At 38.3% G+C, this 26,125-nt stretch overlaps 1 protein-coding gene across 2 annotated transcripts in view; it reads left to right on the forward strand.

Moving 5' to 3' along the window:
- CUBN (cubilin) overlaps window positions 1–26,125 on the forward strand; it is a 140,592-nt gene that overhangs the window by 87,616 nt on the left and 26,851 nt on the right. For both annotated transcript variants that reach the window (XM_068673837.1, XM_068673838.1), the window contains exons 39-55: window positions 430–619; window positions 1,531–1,728; window positions 2,058–2,204; window positions 2,709–2,899; window positions 3,589–3,772; window positions 4,969–5,143; window positions 6,250–6,428; window positions 8,026–8,235; window positions 8,676–8,816; window positions 10,746–10,927; window positions 12,978–13,149; window positions 14,097–14,303; window positions 17,425–17,574; window positions 18,442–18,563; window positions 20,444–20,669; window positions 22,802–22,989; window positions 25,300–25,456. In XM_068673837.1, the coding sequence (XP_068529938.1) occupies window positions 430–619; window positions 1,531–1,728; window positions 2,058–2,204; window positions 2,709–2,899; window positions 3,589–3,772; window positions 4,969–5,143; window positions 6,250–6,428; window positions 8,026–8,235; window positions 8,676–8,816; window positions 10,746–10,927; window positions 12,978–13,149; window positions 14,097–14,303; window positions 17,425–17,574; window positions 18,442–18,563; window positions 20,444–20,669; window positions 22,802–22,989; window positions 25,300–25,456 (3,019 nt within the window). The remainder of the gene's footprint in view (window positions 1–429; window positions 620–1,530; window positions 1,729–2,057; window positions 2,205–2,708; window positions 2,900–3,588; window positions 3,773–4,968; window positions 5,144–6,249; window positions 6,429–8,025; window positions 8,236–8,675; window positions 8,817–10,745; window positions 10,928–12,977; window positions 13,150–14,096; window positions 14,304–17,424; window positions 17,575–18,441; window positions 18,564–20,443; window positions 20,670–22,801; window positions 22,990–25,299; window positions 25,457–26,125) is intronic.

Consider the following 26,125-nt stretch of genomic DNA (forward strand, 5'->3'; position numbering starts at 1 on the left):
AAAATATAAGTATTCCTCATGAGGAAAAAAAAAAAAAAAAAAAAGAAAACAATACCTTTTTATCTGTAGATCATATCACTTTTCCCTCAGCAAGGAACAAGATTGTGCCAGTGGACTTTTTTTGAAATGGGATGCCAGTCACTGGACCCAAAGAGCAACCCTCTTGGGAATGAGCTGAGATTGATGGGTTCTGTCCAGATCCTTCTTCCATGAAAGCTTCATAAATAACACTGTATAATGGAAGGGGAGATTTTGTTCTCTTTTTATAAGAGGGGTTTCCCTCTAACTGGGATTTGCTGAAAGATTGTCAAAATCCTTCTTGCTCATTTAAAGGGTGTAATTTTCTCCTTGAAAACTTGCTGGCTATGAAGAGAATGAAAATATGCCTCTGTGAAGAATAACACTTTCACTGTTGTTTTCTCATTGCAGGTTTATGACGGGCCCACCATCTATTCTCGACCTATTGCAACGTACTGTGGTGCAGATCCTGCTTCTTTTGCATCCTCTGGCAGCTCAATGACAATCCAGTTCCAGTCAGATTCATCTGTGACTGGAAAAGGCTTTCTTCTGGAGTGGTATGCAGTAGATGCTTCTGCTGCTACACATAGCATTGCTAGAGGTGAGTTTTCAGTGTGTTATGTGGTTAAAAATGACATATCCAGTGCTATACTGAGCTTTACTTTAAAAACAAAACAAAATACTCTTCACAAGAGGACGCCCTAGCTCGTAACTGTTTAGCCCTAGGTAAACATTTTATATGCTTTCATGAAAAAGTATTCCTCTTGAAAGACTATTCTTAAATCACTGGTCATTATGATTTGAAACCTTACACTAGACTGCGTCATGTATTCATATATAGAATATGCTCAGTATGATCATGTATCTCTTTGAGAAATAGTTCCTGGAAGGAGAGGGAGTGTGTTTATTATACCATCAGTTTTCTTTGAGCAAGTTCAACAAGAGAAAGTTAATACTATCTGGGACATAGTGCAATGCCTTCTTTCTAAATCTAAAACCAAATTCATAGGGACAGAGGGACTGACCCCTGGGGCTCTGCAGCAGAGCAGCAGTATGTAATGGTCTTATGCTCTAGCAGAGCACTGAACTACTATGTATCCCAGCAAGGAGTCCATCTTGCCTTAAATTTACAGCTGAAACAAAAGCATTTCAGTTTGTAGAGGGTCTAAATTGTTTATATATTACTGGTTGTGTATGCACCCTTCCTTTCTGAAGTACAAACAGTGTTAAACTGTGGTAGGACTCTTAGGACATTTAGTAGATACTCCTTATGGTAAAATAGTTTACATCACTACCACACCATGTAGCACAGGAATATATACGGTCCTTATAGGTCTGTATTTTCAGGCTGTTTAGTCCCAGTCCAAATCAAAGCAATGCTTGAAGAAATGCCTTCCTGTGACTATCATTGTGCCCTCATTCTGCTTAATGACAGGACTGTCAAATTATACAGGGGAAATGTTTAATTTTATGAGACGATGCTTTCAGTTCTTATTTTCTTGCACATTATAGGTGCATGTGGAGGGGTTGTGACAACTGAAGAAACACCTTCATTCCTCTTCTCACCGGGCTGGCCCATGAATTACAGAAATTTTGCTGACTGTGTGTGGCTTATCAGAGCTCCTGGATCCACTGTGGAGTTTAACGTCCTGTCTCTGGACATAGAATCTCACAGCTCATGTGACTATGACAAACTTATTATCCGAGATGGTGAGAAACCAGTCTTGCCCTACCCCTGTAGCATGACACAGAAGGTCCCTGCATTGTGAAGTCTCTTGTCCATAGAGCTTAAGTAATCCAGACAGCAATAGGAACAGCATCTACACCAGTATTCTTCCTCTGTGTTGAGACATTCTGCTAGTTAAAGCAAAGCTAGTAAAGTCTAGCAAAATACTTGTTCATCTATAAAAATATTTCTCAGTCTGTGAGTGTTTAAAAATATTGAAAATTACCTGCCTGAAAGTGTGAGAACCACAGTGAACAAAAGGCAAAGTAAAGTGATTTGATTTTCATATTAACATGTCTTCTTTTGATCTCAGGAGACACTAGTCTTTCTCCAGTGCTTGCTACTCTGTGTGGACAAGAACCTCCTGGGCCAGTAAGATCAACTGGAGAGACAATGTTCATCCACTTCGTGTCAGATGGCAGTATCACTGGTGCTGGGTTTAATGCCTCGTATTACAAAAGTAAGACTTGTTTCTCTTCTCCCCTAGATAAATGTCTGCCTTACTGCTAACAACTGGATAAGGAAAGAAAAAGACTTGTAATGACATTTTTAACATCTGTCTACAATCTATGCCATTAATCACACAGATCAGTTATCCAGGTCTCACAGATATGTATTAAAATCTATCTTGACAGTAGGTGACAATGGTTTAGTCCATGAAGCAATGAACTCAGACATCATAAGCATTTGCTCATGCCATGGGAGGTCTTTGGCACAGAGGCCATGCTTACTTTTCTGTTAAGTCTGAGAACTGATTTTAAGCATCAAGATGTTTGGTGTGTGTCATCTTGCAATCTACTAGCTTGTATTTGGTAGGTCATTCATTGTGTGCATTGCTTCATGGCCTTCAGTTGTTCATGTGCTTTTCTCTGTTACATCTTCCCATTAGGAGGGAGGTGTTTTTTTTTCTGAATGAATAGTTGCCGCTAATATTTTCCTCTTTGCTTCAACTCCTTTCTCCCAGGTTGTGGAGGCTATTTGCATGCAGACAGAGGTGTGATCACATCACCCCACTACCCTCAAGACTATTCTCCTAATCTGAATTGTTCCTGGCATGTACTGGTAACCTCTGGATTTGTCATTGCTGTCCATTTTGAACACCCTTTCCAGGTTAAGAGTGAGGATGCTTCCTGTAACCATGGAGATTATGTAGAGGTGAGATTATTGGCTAGGTCTCCAAATCACAGAATGGTTGAGGTTGGAAGGAATGTAGTCTAACCCCCCTACCAAGCAGGATCACCCAGAGCATATTGCACAGGACTACATCCAGGTGGATTTTGAATATCTCCAGAGAAGGAGACTGCACAGCCTCTCCGGGCAACCTGTTACAAGTGTTCTGTCACCCTCACAGTAAAGAGGTACTTTCTCATCTCGAGCTGGAACCTCCTGTGCTTCAGTTTGTGCCAGTTGCCTCTTGTCCTGTCACTGGGCACTACTGAAAAAAGCTTGGCCCCATCGTTTTGACCCCCTCCCTTCAGATATTTATACACATTGATAAAATTCCCTCTCAGTCTTCCCATCTCCAAGCTAAATAGGCCCAGCTCATTCAGTGTCTCCTTGTATGACAGATGCTCCAGTCCTCCAATCATCTTAGTAGCCCTAAATCCTCAAAGGTGTTAAAGCTTCTGAATCTTAGTGATTTTAGTGTCTGTGAGGGAGCCCAGGCTCCTGGGAGGTGGAAATACCAAACTGAAATAACACAAATGATATTATTTCTCTCTGTGTCTTATATTGCTGTGCATTAATTAATTAATCACTAGGTTATTGTTTTCCCCTACGGCTGGGAGTGTTGAGATGGAGTCTACTCAAAGCTTGCATGACCTTAGCATTTTTTCTTTTTCTAGCTGAAGAATGGGTTAGATGCTGCTGCCCCACCTTTGGTGTCTGGAAGAGGGAATGGTCGCTTTTGTGGAAGCAGCCCCCTTTCTACCATGTACACCACAGACAATCAGCTATTTGTGCACTTCATTTCTGACAGCAGGAATGAAGGTCAAGGATTCAAACTGAAATATGAAGCTAAGAGCCTAGGTAAGTCTAGAAAATAAACATGAGTTCTGCAACTCAATAGAAATGACTTGCAATTTGTCCTCTTAAAGGAGGTTCTTGTTATAAATCCCAACAGACAGGGAAACCTTATGGCAGGGAAAGCTTCGATGGGAAAGTAGCATCTGAAATAAAGGAGAGCTGTTCATAATTCATGCAGGAAAGGAAAAGAAGCCTGGAAACAAGAACATTATTTTGGACATACACTACCCAGTGCAAGTGCTAAGTAATGGCAGCAATGATTTAGGCTACTATGTCTAGAAAGGTGATAACATTTCTCAGAAGTTTTTCTCTCAGCTGAGAAAATAACATTCCCTGCCTGAGCTAACATTTTTCAAAAAATGTAAACAAAAAGACTCAGGTCCCATGGGTAAATTGGGAATTTGATGTTTACAGTTATTCCACTGTATTCATGCCACATGCCACTTGGGACACCAGGAGGCCTCCTGCTAAACAGTGTAACTAAACAAAACTAAGGTAACCTGTCAATCTACTCACATTTTAAAGCGCCTGTTTTCCTGTTTTCTGCCTACTTTTCCCTGCTGCCACAAAGAATCATTGTTAGTATTTCTGTCCGGTATTCATAAAGGAAATAGGTGAAGCTGTATAATGCTGTTTCTACCACTTCAGTTTAGAAAGCTTGACTAAAATCCTGTGTTTACCAGCATTGCTAGAACATTTATTTATATATATATATGCATATTTTTTTTTGTTTGTGACAGGAAGCTGTCAAAATAGAATAAAGGACCTGAACTAGTCTTCACGTTTGCTCTGACTGGCATCTCTCATGCATTCATTATTGTCTCAAACAGGCATTTCAAACATTTCAACTTCTGGAAAGCAGAAGTAGGGAAAGAATCACAGAAGCATTGATGAGTCTGATCTGTTGGCTTTCTAGCTTTAAGAATTGGGATAGGAATAAGGCAGAAAACATATTTCCTGCTTGGCTTTGAAGCAATCCAAGGAAGACCTGATAGCAGTTTAATTCAGGGACCAGAACATGTGGAAATGAGGAAGGCTAGGTAAATTATTTCCCACAGTAAGTAATAAAAAAAAAATGTTTTTGATGTAGCTATATGACACTGGAAGGAAACCGTGTTGGAATATTGTGATGACTCATATTTTTGATGCCTCACCCACTTCCTTAACATGTTTTTCATTGGCGATCTTTTCTTTCCCAGATTGTGGAGGGAATATTTATATCAATGATTTCAACCCCAGTGGATATACAACCTCCCCCAACTATCCGGACAGTTATCCCCCTCATGTTGACTGTGTCTGGACCATAACTGCTCCTAATGGACATGCAGTAGAGCTGCAATTTGAAGATCAGTTTTACATTGAACCTTCACAAAAGTATATATCCACATTATTTTGCCTGTGTTTCTCCAGAGACTTTATTCTGATTTTTCTTTCTGTTGCTTTCTCTAATTCCTCTCAGAGCACACTTCCAGATTTACAGTCAAAAGGGATTAGGAAATTTTTAGAATAGATCACTGAAGCTATCAAGTCACTGGTATACATTCCCAGAACTTTGCAGCACATGGTAGAGATAAATGTAACAGACAGAGAGGAAGCATCCATTGTTGAAAGGTGTTTTCTGTAAACATCTGTGCACTCTAGTCCTTTCATATTCATATTTTCATTGTGACTACTGACTAGTTTTAAGTCCAATGGATTACCACGATAAATATTTGCCTCCCTCCTCCATTGCCTGTCTGCTGAGTTGCAATGGATCTGCATGTTTTGCACATTCAGCCCTCCACAAAGCATAAAACAAGGCCTGGTTTTCAGCTGATGTAATTTCATTGAAGCCATGTTCAGAAAAAAAATGGAACTGGAGAGAGAATCCTAAGGGTGTCCTTCCTCTCTGACATCCATCAATGTCCTCTGCAGGCTGTTACAACATTCTGAAGGCAAAGCTGTTGGTTAAGATGTTTTGAGCCTTTCTATGTCCACCTAAGTAGGCCCTTGTATTTGAATTTTTATTCCTTTCTTATATCTGTTTCTCAATTCATCAGTCGTCAAACAGACTTAATAGGGAATAGCTGCTGAATCTGAATTCTACCAAAAAACTCATGTTAACGATAGCCACAACTACTTTGCTAGGGCTGTTCATACTCCTCCAAAGGACAAGTTTCTGTCAGATCTGATCTGATCATAGACTGGGCTTTGGACGAATCTCTGTCAATGTTTCTAACAGAATCACAGAATCACAGAATTTCTAGGTTGGAAGAGACCTCAAGATCATCGAGTCCAACCTCTGACCTAACGCTACCACTTTTATTCACTGAAATATTAGAAGGCTATCATTGATCATGAACTCGTTGATTCTGTCCTGGTGACACTGCATGGAAACTGACTGATCTAATTCGCTACAGCTTCATGGCTTTGTACCCTTATGGAATTAATTTAAAACAACTACTGCTATACATTGAACAGAAAATTCTCTCCTCTTCTAGTTGTACTTCAAGTTACCTAGAGCTACGTGATGGTGCTGACTCCAATGCTCCTGTTCTTGCCAAGCTTTGTGGAAGATTGACCCCGGGTTCACAGAGATCCTCAGGAGCTGTCATGTACCTGAGGTTCAGATCTGATGACAGTGTCACACATGTGGGATTCAATGCTAAATACTCGATTGGTAATGCTTGCATTTATCAATTTCTCTCATTTTAGAAAAGACTTTGGTCTCAAATACCAGGTTTTTGAAATGGGGTTTCAAACATGCATAAGAGGTGGACTGACCACCCCTTGCCTCTTTCAATTAGCATTAGTGCTAACGTATCAGAATCATCATATGGGTTAAAAGCAACATGTTCTACATCTAGCAGAGATGGAAATTATGGGAATAGGAAACTGATCATATTTGTATAAATGGAAACAAAGACTGGGTAATCTCTTGTCAAAGACAGTTATCAAAGGGGCAATAGCAAAAAGGGCAAGGCAAGTGAAGTCATATAACATGATTTAACTTCTAATATGCAAAATTAGCATCACTTTCATGAGCAGGAACCTGAAGGTGAATGCAAAAATTAGCAGAGAGTTAGCAGAAGAACAACTCAGGAACATCTGTATACGAATATAAATCAATGTATAATAACAATGGTGCTAGACAAACAGGGGCAGCACAAAAATGAAGTGGAAAAGGAACGAGTAGTGAAAATTTGTTATGTGTAAGCTGGGAGAAGAAATATTTTAAAATTATTTGGTCTCAAGCCGCAAAAATGAAATTAGAAAACACCAGTAAAGATCTAAAATCAAATAAAAAAATAGTATTTTAACAGATTCAGAAAGAGGGTACATTTTAGTTTTTGATAATAATAATATCTGCTGGTCTTTGAAGGTTATGTTAGTGTCACTTGCATAGTAAAGTCTAGGACAGTTGATTTCTCAAAGGCAAAAAAGTAAAATGCGCTTTATGCAGGATTTTGCTGATTTGGTTAATTTCAAACCCTAAGGCCAATATAGTGTCCTATGATATTTCTGAACTTGAAAACTGAAGCGACTTGCAAGAAAATGTTGTTAGTATACTAAGCTGCAATTTATAATGTATTTATGTATCCATAAAAAGATTTAAACTATCATTTCAGCTGCATGCCCAAATCACTAATCACTCAAAGCAGACAGTACATTCACTATTGTTATTGTCATGAAAAGATTGTATCTACCAGACACACAGAATATACTGTAAAATCCAATATATTCCATGAGGGAATATTTGTTGGGAGCTGTAGTATTGTGAGTTTGTATCTGCAGATACCACAGATAAATGAGTCATCAGAGAGAAAATTGACTATTAAATAGTTGTTTCCTGAATTGTGCAATGGTTCCTTATGAGAAGGCCTCACAAGGAGTGGTATACACTGACCATTAGATATTCTTTTAGTCTTTTTCTGAAGGGTGTTTTTTCTGATAAATATTCACATGGGTAGAGATAAAATATAAGCCTTGAAATCTGTGAGTTTATTCAAATTAATGAGAGACAGGACAGAGAGGAAGGGATGCTTGCTATGGAAGGGTGCATATGACAAAATAAATAAGTAAATAATTAAATTGAGGACTGGATGAATTAAAAGGAAAATGTGGAATATTTTTGGTCAGAAAGCAATTCCCAATATATAACTGCAGTTATAGAATGAGTTGCTTGTGCCTTAGCTTTAAGTCTTGAGTGTTCTTCTACAAACAAATCGTCTTTCTGAAGTCATTCAAGCAACCAAGCAATGTTCTTGCTTTTGCAGCTCCCTGTGGTGGTACAGTGATGGGACAAACTGGCATCATTCAAAGTGTGGGGTATCCTGACCTTCATTATCAAGACAACCTGCTGTGTGAATGGTTTCTGCAAGGGCCCAGGGGCCACTATCTTACCATCACACTGGAAGACCTAGATATTCAAAATTCCTCTCAGTGCGCAAATGACTTTGTGGAGATCCGAGAATATAGTGCTTCTGGTCTGAGAATTGTTCCTGTGTTTGTCATCCCTTCCCTAATAATGCTAAGAAACCTCAGCAAAGGTTCCTGAAAGCATTCCCCATTGTGCAAAAAGTGTCCCTTTCAAATGTACAGAGTTTGCTCCCCTTTGCCTTGCTTGTGGAAAAAAAGGCAAACAAAACCCTTTTATTTTCCAGCAATAGCTTGATTTTGCTAGTTTACTCAAGCCTGTCTGGTTAAACTGGAAAGTGATCAGAATCATAGAATCATTAAGGTTGGAAAAGAGCTCCAAGATCATATGGTCCAACCATCCCCCTACCACCAATAACACCCACTAAACCATGTCCCTAAGCACCATGTCCAACTGTTCCTTAGACACCAATATTGATCCTTCAATGTAAATGGAAACAGAAATAATATCTTTGATATCAATTTGTCTTTCTGTATTTGATTTTTGCAGGGAATTTGCTGGGCAGGTACTGCGGTAATACTCGCCCTGATGCTATGGATACCTCTGACAGTTCTGCTTATGTCAAGTTTGTTACTGATGGATCAGTAAATGCCCGAGGATTCAGACTGCGCTTTGATTCCAGTGCTGAAGGTTGGATTTGTAATTTTACAGTTTAATTTTGGGAAGGAAACACACCACACACCGTAACTGAACTAGTACAGCATACATTGTAGATCACTTAATGTTGGAGCGGTGTATATTTGCTCTTCAAATTTAACTCTAGGTAAGGTATGAACAGAGCTCTCTGATCACTGCTTAGCAAAAACTTTGCAAGACAAGCTATCTCTGTAATGGATGTTGCCTTGAATGGTAAGTTTCAAACAGCAAAGGACACTCTTCTGCACTTTTTCTCCACAGCAGTAACTCCAGGGATCCTTTATGTTATTTTGTTCCTCTAAGGCTACTGGTATTCTAAGATTTCCCTGAAACAAATAGTTTGGACTTAATGCTTTGGGTTGTTTTCTCATTTTAACAGGAATAATTTCTTTATTCTCAAAATGAATGAGTTTGGAAAAGGAGGGAGGAAAAGGAGCTGATCGTGTAAAAACTCCATTTCTGACAGAGAGTTCTCTTCCATAACAAATATGTCACCACAAATCATCTCTAGACTTGCAGAAGCACACTCAGATAATGCAGTTTAGCATACCAGATTGTTTTCCCCAGAGAGTTTGCCTTTCTAAGAAAAAGGTCTTTCCAGGCTTAACATCAGTGATGATGATAGGATAAAAATAATCAAAAAACTGCAGAGACATTAAAGTTGGAAGGGACCCCTGGAGAGTGCAACCATCCTGCTCACGCAAGGCCAGATAGAGCACGTTGCCTAGGACTGTGAACAGTTGAGTTTTGAATGTCTTCAGGGATGGACATTCCAAAACCTCTTTGGACAACCTATTGTAGTGTTCTCCAACCCTCACAGCGTCCATTGCCTCTTGTCCTAAACACAACGACTTCACCAGGACTAAGGATAAAGTTCTATTCCCATCTCTCACTTCTCTTATACATTTTCTTGGGTGTCCTTGCAATGCTTGGCCTGGCAAACTCTAGCTACTTTAAAAAAATTATTTGCAGTAGTGATCTTGAAAAATCTTCTGCAGTTCCTTTTTAACTCTTTCCAGCTCATTTAAAAGCTCAGCTGAAACTTTTCTTATCCTTCATCTTTGCTTCTGCAATAAAATGACAGAGGGGGAAACAATCTCCAAAGGAATGTTATTTCACTCTCAGGACCCTGTTATGCAACCTCAGAAGAGAAACTGTATTAGCAAAAATGAAATACAGGTGGATACACAGATTAGATGATTATGTAGGACTTTGTGAGTGTGAGGAAAGGGACTAACTCTCCCACTGCACTCCATTAAACTATCTCTGTAGTTTAAGAAGAAACAAAGAATAAATTGGTAAGCTTACACCATTAATATCAGAAGGAAAATGCACTATATACCCAAGATCTTCAACTTTCTTTCATCAGAGTGAAATTTGATATTTATAACAAAGACAGAAAAAATACAAAATAACTGCACTGAAAAAGTGTTTCTTTAAGTCCTTGATGGCTTTTTCTCTACCTCTGTTAACCAGCAGTGGAAAAATCCATCCTTCCATTATTACTCACTTTAAGGCCCTGCCCAGTCATCTTGAAGGCAGAAATGTCTCAATCCTGCCACAGTGAGAGGCTTGTATTGCTTGACATCAAAGCCTGTGGGTCACTCAGGCTTCTGAAGTCTGGCATAAACCCTTCAGAGAAAGGCGTGTTAATAATTGGATCTGCTATGGCCTATTATCATTCAACTTTTATGGCTGAATGGTAAAGACTGACAGGAGCTCAGCTGATTAGAAGAACATATGGACAGGACAGGCATATCAAATCAAGCTCAGTATCTCTTTTTCTTTCATTATTAATGTTTGTTTTTTTTTGGTGATGGTGGTGGCGTTTGCTTTTTTTTTTTTTTTTTTGCTTTTTTTTTCCTTTTAACTCTATAAGCAATGCCTTACTCTGAGAAGTGTCCTAACATTTGGGTATTTCAGCATGTGGTGGGGATTTTACTGCCCCTGTTGGAACATTTACTTCCCCCAACTATCCCAACCTATACCCACATAATCGAGTGTGTGAATGGAGGATCACAGTGGAAGAAGGACGACGTGTCACCCTAACCATTAATGATATGAGGACTGAAGAACACTGGAGGTGCTCATCAGATTATATGGCTGTGAGTATTGTGTCTGAAGGCAGAAAATGCTCTTCATAATCACTTTACAGAGTATTAATAGACATAGTATAGCTGAAAGGTAATTTATCTGATTTTAAAACAAATCCTAATTTCATCCAGGGGAAGCAGATAAAAAAGGGAAAGTCAGTTCTGCAGGGTGTCTAGACTCATCTGTTTGTTTTAAAGTATGGACATTCTGGAATTCATGGGCCAGCCAGAGGGGAGGACTTGAAGGAACAGGCTTCAACTTCATTAATTTAACAGTGTGTAGATGCACCTCTGGCTATTCCAGTCACTTGTGGACATCCAGATATGTCCACTGTGGGATCCGCAAGTTTCTCATAATACAGCCCTAACTTGCTCACATTCCTCTCTGTCAGCCTTTAGCATCCAGGTCTCATGAATGCTTTTGTCCTCCCATCTCCATACAACGTGTGTGTGTGTATATGTATACATATATATATACCCTCATATATAAATATGAGTGTGTAGTATATGTGTGTGTGTGTGTGCATATATATATATATATATATCGACCTTTTCCTGTAGAAATCTTTGTAATTAACTCTTTATTAATTATGGAAAAAAGCTGTGGGTTTTTTTGAAAGCCTTCAATGTTTCCTCTCTGTGGACACAAAGTTCATCAGTCAGTTCCAGGTCTCTTTTGACTTTGAAGGTTGTTATTGCTGTTGTTACCTACTGTTTTTAATTAAAAAAGAAATAGCAAAAAAAAAAAAAAAAAAAAGAAAGAAAGAAAAAAAGAAGGAAAAAAAAAAAGCTAGGGAGAAGGGGAGCCAAAGTTTGCAACAAACAGCTAATAATGTTTTGGACCTTTTATATCCTGGAAAAAAAGATAGGGAAATCCCAGGAAATTCTACCTATTTATCACCCTCAATCTTCAAAAATATATATTTTAGTTATTTTAGCATAGCTATTTTTGATTTCTGTTTAATGCAAAAAGAATTTCAAGCGTGACACAATGAACTGGGCCTGGTCAGATGTATAAATGCCTCAGAAATATGATTTGTCTATGAAAACTGCAGGAACGGGAGGCAGTACTATGAAGTGTGGTGCTCTGAAGACTAAGGCAGAAGTCATAATGAGTTTATCTCCTCCCTAGCCCTTTTCCCCCAGCAAGGCAGAGTTCCTAAATATTATCTGTATCCTGGGTCCTAGCAGCATATGTTGTTTATTTTCCCGGGTTAGTAGCGCTGTAATTAGCTTTAGCATGATCAGAAGCTAGCTCATGTACAAATGTGAGGGGGTGAAGTAGCTCTCCATTGTGATTTGCAGGTGATCATGCCCTTGTTTTCCTCTACAGATGCTTTTAGATAGACCACAGGGAGCTGTTTTATTAATCATTTAATGAAGTAATGATCTCTTAAAGAAAGATCTGTCCTGACAGCCTTTTTTTTATTTGTGCCTTGAGCTCTCTAATTTTTTCCAAATCTCAGTAAAAAATATCCTTTGTGCTTTGGTTGCTGAGATTGTAGTAGAAAGATGGAAATTAACTCCTAGGCTAAAGGTTGTGTAAATGAAACTGTGCAAATCACATAATTACATCTGGATCATCAAAAAGTGAAATGTTTGAATTAATAAAAAATGCCCACGAGCACTGAATATTTTGGAGGAAATTTTTTGATAAGGATGATATTTGTTTTAAAAGGAATACAAAGATGATTGTTTGAAATTGAATTAATATTATTATTAGCTTACACTGTTAAGTGATTGAAGCTCTAAATATTGAGGCAAAATACTGTATTCTTTCCCAATCAAACTGTTTCAATTTTTGGATGAAAAAGAGAGAGAGAGACGGAGTATATTTGTGTTTTGCCAAAATAAGGAATGTGTTTGTGAAGTTTTACTTCAAACCCCCATCTACTCAAGTCTATGGAAGTTTGTTTCAAGGTTTTGAGTAGATCTGGGAGCTAACCTGCTGTGAGAGATGTTAATGAACCTTGTATTAAAAGGGTGAAGCAGTGTTAACATGATACAGTAGATGTTCATAAGAATGTATTTTGTTCTCAGAAGAGTTATTTTAACCCAACAGGTTTACAATGGCCTCAGACAAAACTCTCCCCAGCTGGTGAAGCTGTGTGGTGAGGTAAATCCAGGCACTGAGGTGAAATCCTCTGGAAACACTATGAAAGTCATTTTGGTGACAGATATGTCTCATGCAACCAGAGGATTCAGTGTCTCATACACATCTAGTGAAGATGCAGGTAGTATATATATGTTTAAATTAAATTAATTAAATGATTAATCTTTGATGAGTCATTTCAGAGCTAAAGTACTGGTGCGTATCAAAAAAACGACCTAGGCAGCTAACAGATCTCTGATATCTTTTTCTCTCTGTTATGTTGCTGGATAGGAGTATGTCACATCTTTAATTAGGTGAAAAGACTTGAAAAAATGGGAAATCTCTTGGAGTTAGGGACTTCAAATGAAAAGAACAACCGCTGTTATGGATCACAGTCCTTACTTTTACTACTGATTTATTGTTTTGTACTTAGTCTTTAGTAAGAGATGGACAGAAGTGGGTTTATTCCATCAGGAGATCCAACAGGCATAGTGCCATAGACAACTTGAATAATTCAAGTGTTTCCTTATTACTCAGGGGGATAAATAATTTACTGTAGCTTGTGAAAGATTGCTGCTAACCTACTTTTGCAAGCTCATCCACCAGGGAGGATATAGTTGGCAGAGCCCTACTACTACAGTCTTGAGTCTTTCAAACTTGGTTTGTTCCCTCCACATGCATCCTACTGTAGCATGAGTGTACTACACTTGAGGGTATTTTCCAGAAAAATCTTCTTTCGAGTTTAGAATTAGGTAATGGGTATCTAATTGGAGCTGTGATGGGATTTTTTCAGAAAGTTAAATAATACTTGTTGCATTGATGGTGCTGTTGAAATATTTTGGTACTATGAACAATCTTTATTTCTTCATTTTATATGTGTCTTTAAAGCCTTGCCAATAATTTCCAGGATGCTAGGCAAGAATTCTCTTGTATACAGCAGTAAATTATAAAAAGGAAGAAGGTAGAACAATTTCTGATCTAATCAGTACATGTCCTTGCTGATATGAGCATATCAAAATGAACAAGGACAGAGGTTCCATTTGTACAAGAATCGTTACTATTTTAAAATAAATTATATTGTTTCTGCAGTGTGTGGTGGAACTCTGATGGGACATACAGGTGGGAATTTCTCTACTCCTGGTTATGATGGTGTCAAGAATTACACAAGCAAACTGAACTGTGAATGGACCATTGAAAACCCCTCCCATCACAATTCATCCATATATATCTCTTTTGAGGATTTCCACTTGGAACATCACCAGGACTGCCAGTATGACTATATAGAGTTACGAATAGGTTTGTATGCTCAGCAGCATAACGGATTAGGTTATCAAGATTCTGGCTGTGCAACTGTGTTTGTTCATATATATTTATTTATAAATATATTTATATTTGTAAATGTTATTTGTTTATAAATATTTCTATTCATATGTATTTGCAGAGGCTGATTGTTGTAGGATCTGTCCATTTGAAAGGGTGTCCATGTTCTTATGCATGCCTTCCATGTTGCCTCCTTGTCCAGGGGTTGGATTTTACTGACATTGCAATCAGTGCACAGATCTGGTCACTCTTTTAGGGGAGAAAATGCAATAGTGGCACATAAATCTTTGGGGTATTAATTATTCCGTGGGGATTGCAATACATACCTGACTCTCTCTTTACAAGGGACAATATGAATTTCACCTCAAATCCCTTGAAAGAATGCAGTCAGGCAGAAGTCATAACAACAATTTATTTTGTTTACAGCCCATTCTCTCCCTGCTCCTAAGATATCTCCAGGGATAGCAGGAGTGAGTTAAAGAATGCTTTAATTATTCATACGTTCTGCATTCCCCGCTTTTGTACTCTATAAGGTGTTTTTCCAAAAACAAGTTCCTATTTCCTGTGATACTGGATCACTAAATGCAGAATGAAGCTTTTCAAAGTAAGAGCAATCACAGGACTGATGTACCAGTAATATTTCTGCATGTCTGAGAATCTTTAGCTATCTGCAATAACAAGCAACTGGAAATGTCATATGAAAATTGCTCAGCTAATGCCAAGTGTAGTATGAAAGCTCCAGCTGTCTTCTTCACTAAAAGGATGAATCGGAAAGTCCCAGTGAGAGCAGGTTCTAATTTACCAGGAAATTGCTTCTGAAAGGTGGGGGTTTGAGAGCAACACTCTGTTACATACTCGTATACATTCATTAGAATGTGAGCACTTGGTTGCATCGCATTGGTTTGTCATTTGCAGAGCCATAGCATGCATTGCTGCATAGCCTAACAGTTCCCTCCCAAATATGCACCGGAACTGTGAAATAATCAAAAGAAAACTCAGAAGAACTTTTGATAAAATATATCTGATTATTTACTCACCTGTTCCCACTACCCTCACTTTATTGTGAACCATAGGTCTTCAGGCAATACAATCAAAAGAAAGAAGAAAAAAGGCAGTCTTATTTTGCTCTGTGGTTTTGTCTTCTAAATAGTAATGCACATTTTGGCCATACTAATGGGACTGCAGTTTCCTAAGAGCAGCCTCATGTCATAGGCAGAATGCCCTAATACTGCTCTGTATGATGACAAGTAACTTGCAGTAAGCAATGAGATACAGATGGTGCAGAATATCAGTAAACTCAGATAGGTGCTGTTTGAGACTCCCAACACAGCAGATGTGAATTTGAGGAAAGGTCCAATTCTGCAGGAAGTTACCTGGGAAACCTATATGAAGCTGAGATATATAAAATTCTTCTGAATTACCTCTACAACACATTTAATTGTACTGTATGGGGGTGGGAGGGAAGGACAGAATTGACTTTATGTATTCACTGAGAAATATTTAAACCAAAAAGAGAAAACAAATATTTAAAATTTCTTAGGGTAAAGCTTTATGTGAAGTTAGGTTATCATCCATATGTAGTTTGCACATGGTACTACAGCTGAACATATTGCCACAGCTGAATATGCACCTAACTGTTGGGTTCAAGAGAGAGTTCTTTGGCTTTTGCAGAAGACTTTTGATTTTGTCTTTCAGACCATTCCTTTCAGTTTGAAACAAATCCCGTGGCACACTGGGTCTTCTATTTACACTTTCTCTTTATCAATAGTCTACATCTGTGGCCAACTAGCTATTTGTGAAAGCAGTAGTTGGTGGCGACACTTTCACACTGTACAAACTGAATAACCTTGGTCACACAAATCATGTAGTCAGTCACTTCCCAAAAGTGATTGAAGTGCAAAAGAGAAAAAGTACACTTCATCTCTTAATGCTCAAAGTAGTTTTTTCCCCAAACCATATTTTACCATGAATGTCTTCTGCTTGTACAGCTCAGTATCATTTTTAGTGCAAGCTAACAAGATAGGTTTCACCACTTCTGTGTGTAATTTTCTTTAATAGGATTCCCTTATATGTCATCCTTTATTTCCGGGGCTCAAGGCATTTCAAATGGTGGGCTGTGTCACTGTATATGACTGAAGGATGAAGCTATTCAGCCATGTTACTTGGAAGAATCGTGTTCAAGCTTAGAAGAGTGCCCAAAATTTCTTCTTCCTGATCTCCTGCCTTCTTTGCAACAACAGCCTGATACTTGGCACGGAGCTAGGAGTTGCTTTTGAACAGAGATACACTTTTAAGACTAGCACACTGCAGATACTAGACAAGTAGATTTAGGAATGGCATTGCCTGCATGTCTTGAAGAATGCTATTACACTTACTTTCCTTCTCCTGAGCATGTGTCAGTAATAAGCAGAAACTGATACTTCTGCCAACATGACAGAATAAGAGCTTACAGCAACATGAAAAAACACACAGCATCATGGAAGTACAACTCTGTGTGCTATGCTTTCTTTTTAGGTTTCAATGATTTGAGCAAATGCTGACATGTTTTTTTTTTTTTTTTCTTTTTTGCCATACACAGAACAGTGTGTACAGCTGTCTGGGGAAGAGTCCCCCATGATTAATACAGCAGTGACAGCTTGTTCATAAATGAAGCACATCTCTACATAGTAGAAAGCTCAAAATCTGTGTTGACCTTAATGAGGATGCCATGAACACAGGCTCAATAGGCTTCAATGCAATTAGGTCTTTGAGCCATTTCTTCCCATCATTCTGCCCCAAAACTGCTGTAGATCAGTTGCTGTGTTTTCAGGTCTGATGGGTCATATTAAACAAAGATGGCAGGGAGAGGAGAGAAGCAGCCCATGGTATTAGAAGGATATTTAATACAGCATTGGAGAGAACACCCTCAATGAAGAGATCTAGATGCCACCAATGAACTGCAGCACTTTACCCATACACATAACAATCAGATAGTATTGTGTGATATATACTTTTCTTTGTTTTCTAGTTGAAATGCATGTTTCCCCTATGTATTCTTTTATGTTATTGTAGCTGTTTTAGGATTCAAAAAGTCTATTTGTTTTCTTTCTTTGCTCAGGGGATGCTGATGGAGAGCTAATAGCCAAACTCTGTGGTCAGGCTGCACCATCAGTGCCGCTAGTAATAGCTGCCCCCCGGATTTGGGTACACTTTATAAGCGATGAAAACGCAGAAGATAAAGGATTCTTGGCCCACTACACGTTTGAAGGTAAATGGCTCGAAAGACTATTGGCCTTGATGACTGAGGCACTGCTGGGGAATGCTGGCATTCATTTGGTGACACTACAAATTCATACTGTGGGATCAGCTCTCAAAAAGGTCCCCAGAAGTTACACAGTTCCTGCCACTATTTATATCCATCTAAAGCAAACATATGCTAGCAATTAACTTTCAGATTTATTTTCTGTCTCTCTGTTCCCATTCCCTGGACCACATTTGAGTTTTTGCAATGCACTGCAACACTCAGAACAGCTGGTTGCTCTTGGGAATAGGGATGTAGCAGGTAACACCAGCCAAGTTTGACTTACTTCAAACCGGCTCCAGACTGCCAGCATGGCTGAGATGCATTCTGCTGCTTGAACCTTTGCACTCATTTTGAAATCCACTTAGAGCCATATCAGTGCAAATTACACCACTTTGCCATTTACAGGCCAGCACAACTATTCTTCCTGTCACAGCTGAATTTAGCCTTGGTACTTATCTAGACACATCAGCAACTTTTTCACTTAATTGTGTTGGTCCAAGAATGGAACCAGTTTGCTTAGGAGTCTGAGATAAATGAATGGAAGATATGGTAGAAGAAGCAGCTGTACATGTTAGTTGGCAAAGGTTTTGCAGAGCTACATTAAGAGACAGAATAAAATATGAACTCTCAAGGTCACTCCATCTGTTTACTCAGTAATTCAATGTCAAAGATTTTAAGACTTGGACTTTCCCTGATAATTTTTTCATTCTTGCCTATATCAGTCCAACTTAAATACATTTTAGTACTGTTTCAAGCTGAATAATACTCCAGCTATTTGCTTGTGGTGTTCAGTTCCTAAAGTGTATTGAATTATATATTTGTTTTCTTCAGCTTGTGGTGGTATACAGTCAGGTGAAAGGGGAGTTATCTCGAGTCCTAACTACCCAGAGCCATACAGCAACCTGAATCACTGCTCCTGGCTGCTGGAAGCCCCTGAAGGTGCAACCATCACTGTGAGTAAAAAATGCCATGATTGTGTGTGCAGCTGTGAGAGAAGCACCCTCTGAGTCTTGAGGAAGAGGTTTGAAACAATCTGGAAAATAAGAAATGTGAAAGAATTAAAAATCTCCCCATCAGCCTTATCTAAGGCAGAGGGAGAAACAAAGAGATAAAGTAACCAACCTAGATTGTGCTTTTTGGAAAATAGAAAGATCCCTATCTAATTTAACCTCAAGCCATAACAATGATTTCTACTTTAAAAGGATGACTTTCTCTGTATAAGAAACTTAAAATAACTCATGTTATTAGATGCACATGGATATTCTCACTATCATGAGAATAACCTGAGGCATGATGTTTTTGCATTTCTGCCAAATAGTTACAAGACAGTGGAAAGTTACTTCTGGGTCTTAATGGCAAGTCTAAAAGATAATATGATTGCTTGTACAACTTACATCAATGAGACAGCACCCTTATATCCTAATAACTAAAAATGAGCTGCCTGAGGTGCCACTTCCTTGAGCCACACTGCTGAGAGACCAATCTGAGCATCTTTAAAGCGTGCTAAACTTCACTTACTGAATTATTTGACTGAACCTTTGGAAAACAATTCTAGATAGTGATATTTGAGGTCTAAGCAAAAATAAATAAGTAAATCTGAAAGGCAATTTTGTAAAAACGCATTGCAGATTTTCACTATTTTCCCTGTCATGTTTTCTTTATTTACAACTACAAAGGAATTTCTTTGAAGTGCAAATCCATAGTCCTAATTGTTCTGTTGCATGATATTTTGATAACTGAATAGGTATTTGCTTATTTATAGGGAATACAGGAAGATCTTAGTAGAACACAAAAGTTCTATTTAATCCACAAATTTATTTAAAGCAGAACTAATCTTAAATTTCTGTTTTCAAAAGACAGAGTAGCAGCCCCCTCTGTGAAGGCAGACTAACCTTTTCTGTTATAAGCTATCAGTTTCAGTTGCTGGTAAAGTTCCAAACTTAAACCATTTAAGCTAAATTTGTATTTGGTCTTTGCCTCAGGTAGAGCTTTTTTGGAAAAGAATAGCCATAAAAGTTACTGGAAGACATATTATGTATTTGCTAAATTTTTCCACAAAGATCCCAATCCTGGAACTGGGGAAAAAAAAAACAAACAAACAACAACAACAACAAAAAAAAAAAAACACTAATTGGAATAATTGGAAGAGGGCCGAGCAGTCATTAATGTACATCAGTATTGCAACATCAACAAATCCAGGAGTCTACTGGATTGGCAATCTAAATCTGTGAACTGGAAATCCCACCTGTGGTCATATCACCCCAAGGACAAATATTATCAGTGTGGGAAGGAGATAGGGGCAGTAGCTGCCTCTCCAGCCCAGTCTGTTTGTGATGCATTCAGGCTCACAGGAACCAACCATGCAAATGTTTCTCTCAGATTTAATAGCAACTAACATTATTTTTAGCAACTGTTAAGTATTCTGATGCAAAATAATATGAGAAAAAAAATCCTTATCTTCCTGCTTTCATAGCTACTTATGCTTCCATAATAAGAAGCCGTGAGAGAGCAGTTCAGTTCAACACTTGTGCATATTCAAGACTGTTCTGAACCACACTCAACTTCAAGCATATGGTTAAATCCCAGTATTGCCAATTTTCAACCCAAGTGTTTCTCTTTCATTTCTGCCTTGGTGCTAAGTAGCTGCTGTTACTTACAGCAGCAAGACTCCATGCAACACTTGCAGGAAAGGAAAGTGAAGTAAGGGTCAGACCTCTGATCATACCCAAAAATCACTGTGCTAGGATGGCTATGGGATCTGACTGGAATTGTTCTAACCCCTCCACCTGTGTGGCTGGTGCTAGGCCCTAAATGTTGCTTTTGTGTGTTTCAGCTTACTTTTACAGCCTTCCATGTTGAAAATCATTCACTTTGTAAGTGGGACTCTGTTACTATTCTGAATGGTGGCTCTCCTGGCTCTCCTGCCATAGGAAAATATTGTGGAAACACGTCCCCTGGGACCATTCGGTCTGGTTCCAACAAGTTAGTTGTTATCTTTAACTCTGACCATTCAATTCAAGGAGGTGGCTTTTATGCCACGTGGACAGCAGAATCTCTAGGTAAGAGAAAAACTATTCTGTTTTGTCTGGTCTAACACAGCAGTACATCATATCTACCCAGCACTTTTCAACTAGAAAATGAAACAGGATTCTTCCTCTTTATATTCCAGAACAAAGTTTATATTCCAGAACAAAAGGAATACTTGTCAATATCTTCAGCATTCCTGAGAGAAGCCAGTACTATAAGAGTCAAGTATTAAACCAGTGTTGTCTGATCACACATAATGAAATAAAATTTGGAAAGATTTTGTACTTTTTAAGCCTTCTACAGGCAGTTCTTGATGTCTGTAAATTGATACCATGCTCATTATCTTCCCAGCAGTGGTATCTATTGTCAGTAACTATGAGAGATTTAATTTCTCAAATATTTGTTTCTCAGTTTGATTTGATTTAAATACCTAAAACTAGGAAGAAGTGAGCTGCAAAATGGAGGGCCAGACAGAGTTTCTCAAAGAGCACCTGTGACTCAGCAACCTTAAGACTTTTCTACTTTAGTGAAGATGTTGGTACCCTTTTGAAGATGGTATGCATACAGGACTGAATTACATTGAATTACATTTCAAGGTGCTGCCTTCTCTGTTGAAATTATCATCTCTTTGGAAAAAAAAAATAATAATTAAGGTAGTTCACCATCTACACACTGTCCTTGAGGAGGTGGCTAACTGCAAGTGTAAATTTGTGGGCTGGTGGCGGGGCAGAATTCATGGCATCACCCTACTTCAGCACAGAGCAGGCAGTGCATCCACCAGCATCACCTCCAGCTGTAATCCTTCTGGCTGGTGGTGAGCAGCTTTCCATCAGTTAATTATCTAGCAGCACACACAGACGATTAAAATGCCTGAACTTTTATTTGTAACTTCCTAGTGTGAGGGAGTGTCTTAAATGTATTGATAGTTTGTGCTTGCATGAATATAGACTGTCACCTAAGCAAGTTTTGACACTTTTCCACTGGGATTTCATTTAAAAGGAGGGCCACTCTTCAATGATGTAATAGGCACTGGCATACACATACTATGTGCATAGTTGGTATCCTCTCCGAGATTTCCAAGATTTCTTTCTCTCTCTCTCTCTTTTTTTTTTTTTTTTTTAAACATACTTTGTTTCCTTCCCTTAGCTTTCTTGTCATTTGTCCACTAGGAATCTGGGGGCTTACATTTTACATGCGTGAGCAAAACATATCCTGCTAAACACAATTGCCACTATCTAATACAAAAGAATGAAAAATAAAATATTTTAAAGCTAATACATATTTTTTAATTAAGGGGAAAAAAGTAGATTATAAAGCTTTTTTTCTTTTTTTTTTTTTCTTTATTCATGCTTTTACTATATCATCTCTGAAATAATAATGGGTTGCTTGTACTGTACGCATAGCTCTAGTAAATTATTCTTGGCAGCGTATTTGCAAGCATGTTTCAAATTAACTCAGCTTATTACGTATAAGAACATGAGCTGCCACAGAGACATGACCAGCCATTCCCCTTTATAAATGAATCTGTTAACAATTTTTAAAGGCATGTTTTTTAGCCCTCTCCATAATCCTACTGAGATCCACAGGGCTGCCTGGGCTGGGGAGAAGTCACTATTTTGCTCTGGGTGAACGGATGTAGCTTGAGTAGATTCACATGTGGAACTGCAATATTCACATTTTGTGGAGTGAGAAAATGAAGAATTCAGCAGTATATTTTTTTTTCCCCCAGGGTACTTTTATGAATGGCTGTCAGTCATGGTGTTCATGCTGTGTTGTGCAGGAGGGAACCATCATAGTCTCAGGAGAAGCTCCTCATTAAAGCTTACCCTTTATGTGAACAATGCCCACATCTCAGGGTATTATATGCCACGTCAGGGGCATATTGATGGACCAGAGCAAAAGGGTATAAAATGGCAAGGAGAAAGAACTTGTGAAGAAAAGAAAGTGAAGTGCAAGGAGAGACCTTTTCTGGGGTGTAGTACTCTCCATGCTGCAGGGTAGGGAGAAGGGAAATTAATCAAAAGATGGGTATGAATGGGTGCTGGGGCTTCTGCTCTCTCAGTCTCAGAGCCTCAGAAGTAACTGGCTATTCAAGGCTAAGTTCTCTGAGAGCACCAACATGAAATATTTGAACATTTCTCCCACACATTGCTCATTTTTCCAGGATGTGGTGGAATCCTTCATTCAGATAGCGGTATGATCAAGTCTCCTCATTGGCCTCAAAACTTTCCTGTGAACAGCAGATGCATGTGGACCATCATTACGCATGAAAGCAAACACTTGGAGATGAACTTCCACAATAACTTCCAGATCCCAGATAGTGATGGAAGCTGCCAGAGCAGTTATGTGAAGGTAAAATGATTGTTGGCATGAGATCAGCAGCGCAGTGCTGTAAGAAGTCATCATTCCAGAATTTTGTTTTACAATCATGTCATGGTTAAGATGTCAAGACAAAAAAAAAATCAGTTAATTTACAGTGAAGTACCAATACAGTCAATTTCCTGTATGCTCTGAGAACAGGCTTGTATATGTTTTTAATTTTTAGCAGCACTTGGGGCTCCACCTCCAGCAGGGACCCTTCTCCTTACATACTGCCCCCAAAAAGACAAATATGAGAAAAGTACATCTTATTCAGAAACAGGAAATAATGAGAAAACTTACTACAGTGAAAAGACCTTTCCAATTATTCTGATGAGTAATAATACAGGAATGTGACACTATACTTCTACAAAACTTCTAAGCTGTCCAAATTGTTCTAATCCTTACTTATTATTATTATTTTTATTATTATTTCAAACAGTAAAGATTGCATTTTATCTTTCATAGGTTGTCAAGAGCCACTTGTTTTCAAAGCAATAGAATGGAGTGGACATGCTTTGAATTTTTCACACTGTTACTTTTTTCTCAGGCATTTGGCATGTGTTCACAGTGTTTTTGTGCACATTTTCTCCACAGCAGTACAACTCCCACTTGCAATAAAGGGCAAACATAATTTGACAACATGTAGGAAGACTTGAGCAGCTTTACATCTGATCTACAGCTAGTAACTTACAAACTTCACTTGCACTCATTTTTGAAGGTTGTAGGAAAAAAAAAAGAAGAAAAAGAACAGATTTCACTTTTCATAGCCCGCTCCACTGATTAACTGCTGTAATATATTACAATAAAGTTTTGGTAGTAGAAAAGTCTTAATATTACCCAATAAAGGTGCTTTACATTCAAATTTCTAAACTGTCCTAAATAGCTTGGGCAAAACTATATCAATCAGAGATTTTGTCCTTAGAGACAAACCTGCAATTTTTGGTAATGCTCACCTCCATTTCTGAATGTCCCATTTGAGATGTACGAAGGTGTCTGGATATGCAAAAGTGCTGAACAGGGGTAAGTTTCTCACGATCACTCCAAGCTGAGCAGCTGAAAAAGAGAAATCCCAAATCAATAGTGACTTTGCAAAATCTTGAACAGGCCATGGACTGTTCATATTAATCCTGTGAGCATCCATTGCCTCTCACACCTGGCCAGATGAATGAGGGTATTCATATGCTTACACTTACAGACTAACCCTTGGCTAACCCTTTCTATAGGATCATCTCTTAGAGCAATCAGAATTTCATATGGTTGTTTTAGTTCCAGTCAGACTTATTTCAAACACGTTAACCTAAAAATGAAATGTTATTTATTTTTCATATATTTTTGGTATACAAGACAATCAAAAAGCATTAGAACACATTGATGAAAAAAAAAAAATTATTATTACAATAAATCCCTTTTGCTTTTTTTTTCTTAAAGCATAAGTTTCAAATCCTTGGTAATAAACATCCTGATTCAGGAAATGATTTAAGCACTCAAACATCAAACATTTATGCCTGTGCTTCATTTTATGTGCGTGACAAAATTCAGTGCTTAAACTGTGAACCTCAAGTACATGTTTAAATAATTATGTGAAGTGGGTTTCACTTGAACAACTAAAACATGCATGTGCTTCTTGAATGCACAGTTTGATTGAATTGAAACTGGCTACTGATACAGTTGAAATATTTTTTAAAAATAATATTTTTTATAAATTTTTTGAATACTTAATTTCTAACCCTTTCCATCATTTGATATTTGTCATTGAACATTGAATCCAACATAACAAAACCTGGAATCATTTTTGACTAGCAACACTAGATATTAAGGATAAGGATCCAGATCTTCTGGTGTTTCTTTGTTTTTTATTGACTTATGAATAACACAAGGATTGCATAATTCATTGTTTATACTGATATTCATACTCATAGAGAGTGTGGAAATAAGTTTTCAGAGACAAAATGGAGGTAGGATGTGCATAAAATATTTTTCTCTAGTTCCTGGGACTTAATCTAAGTTGGCCCTGCTGTCAGCAAGGGTTGGAGCAAATGGCATCCAGATACTCTTCAGAGATCCCTGGCAGTCAAAATTATTCTATGATTCACTCCTTGGAGAAGTCTTTTTGTCTCCACTGACTGTAAAGTGAACAAAGAGTGAATAGCTCCAATATAGACAACCAAGTTTCAGTGAGAGATGAAAGACCTTAAGTCTATTGGAAGAACAACTAACTGTATATAGAATTTGTGGTAATGGGTTCCCACAGACTACATGGGCTTTGAAAGCACTAAACCATTTCCAATCTGGCCTTGTCAGGTATGGAGAGGAAATGATGAAGAAGAAGAAGCTTTGTTAACCACAGGATGTGGAAGTTCAGCTCCTGCCCCTGTTGTTGCTCCAAGCAATGTGATAACTACAGTTTTTCAGTCTCAGGATGCTCCCGGGCGTGGTTTCTCTGCATCTTTCATAAGCAGTAAGTGGTATAAAATCTTCCATTTTGGATTAGTTTGGTCTGTATGAACAAGTCAGACCTCAGTCCAACAAGGTGTTGAAGCCTCTGCCCAGGTTTCAAACACAAGAATTCCCTTACTGAACACAACAGCAGCACTGTGTGCCCCAGTTTTGGGACTCGCTGAAAATCCTCCGTGCTGCTCTAACTTTGTAGTTATTCTTAGCCATCTTTGCCTTTTCAGTGTGCTGAAAAGAAATAAATAGGCTTTAAGTGGTAAGATTTTTTTTTTCTCTTTAATGGGTGTACTTGGAAGCAAAAGCCATAATCTTCTTTAAAAAGGAAAAAGGATCTGGTCTTCATTTAGAAATGTATCTCCAGTCTTCTTTTCAAAGCACACTATGGCAATTTCTCCAGTGTATGGTGTAGCCCATGATCTTCACATAAACTGCTCTCAGGAGGAGAGATGACTTCTCAACGTCTGTTCAGGCTTTTGCTTTGCTTTGTTGTATTTGCATTTCACATAGTTCAAGTGGCATTTCTTGGGTGGGCCTCTCATTACTTTCCCCATGGCTTGTGCTTTGTGAGGGTCATACCCACTGGAAGTGTAGGAGGTAATACCCAATTGCCAATTGCCACTGGCTGTTTAGTTTGTGTTTGTTTCTCTTATTTTCTTATTTTCGTTTTGCTTCA

This window comes from Anas acuta, chromosome 2 (genome assembly GCF_963932015.1).
Source record: "Anas acuta chromosome 2, bAnaAcu1.1, whole genome shotgun sequence".
NCBI lineage: Eukaryota > Metazoa > Chordata > Aves > Anseriformes > Anatidae > Anas > Anas acuta.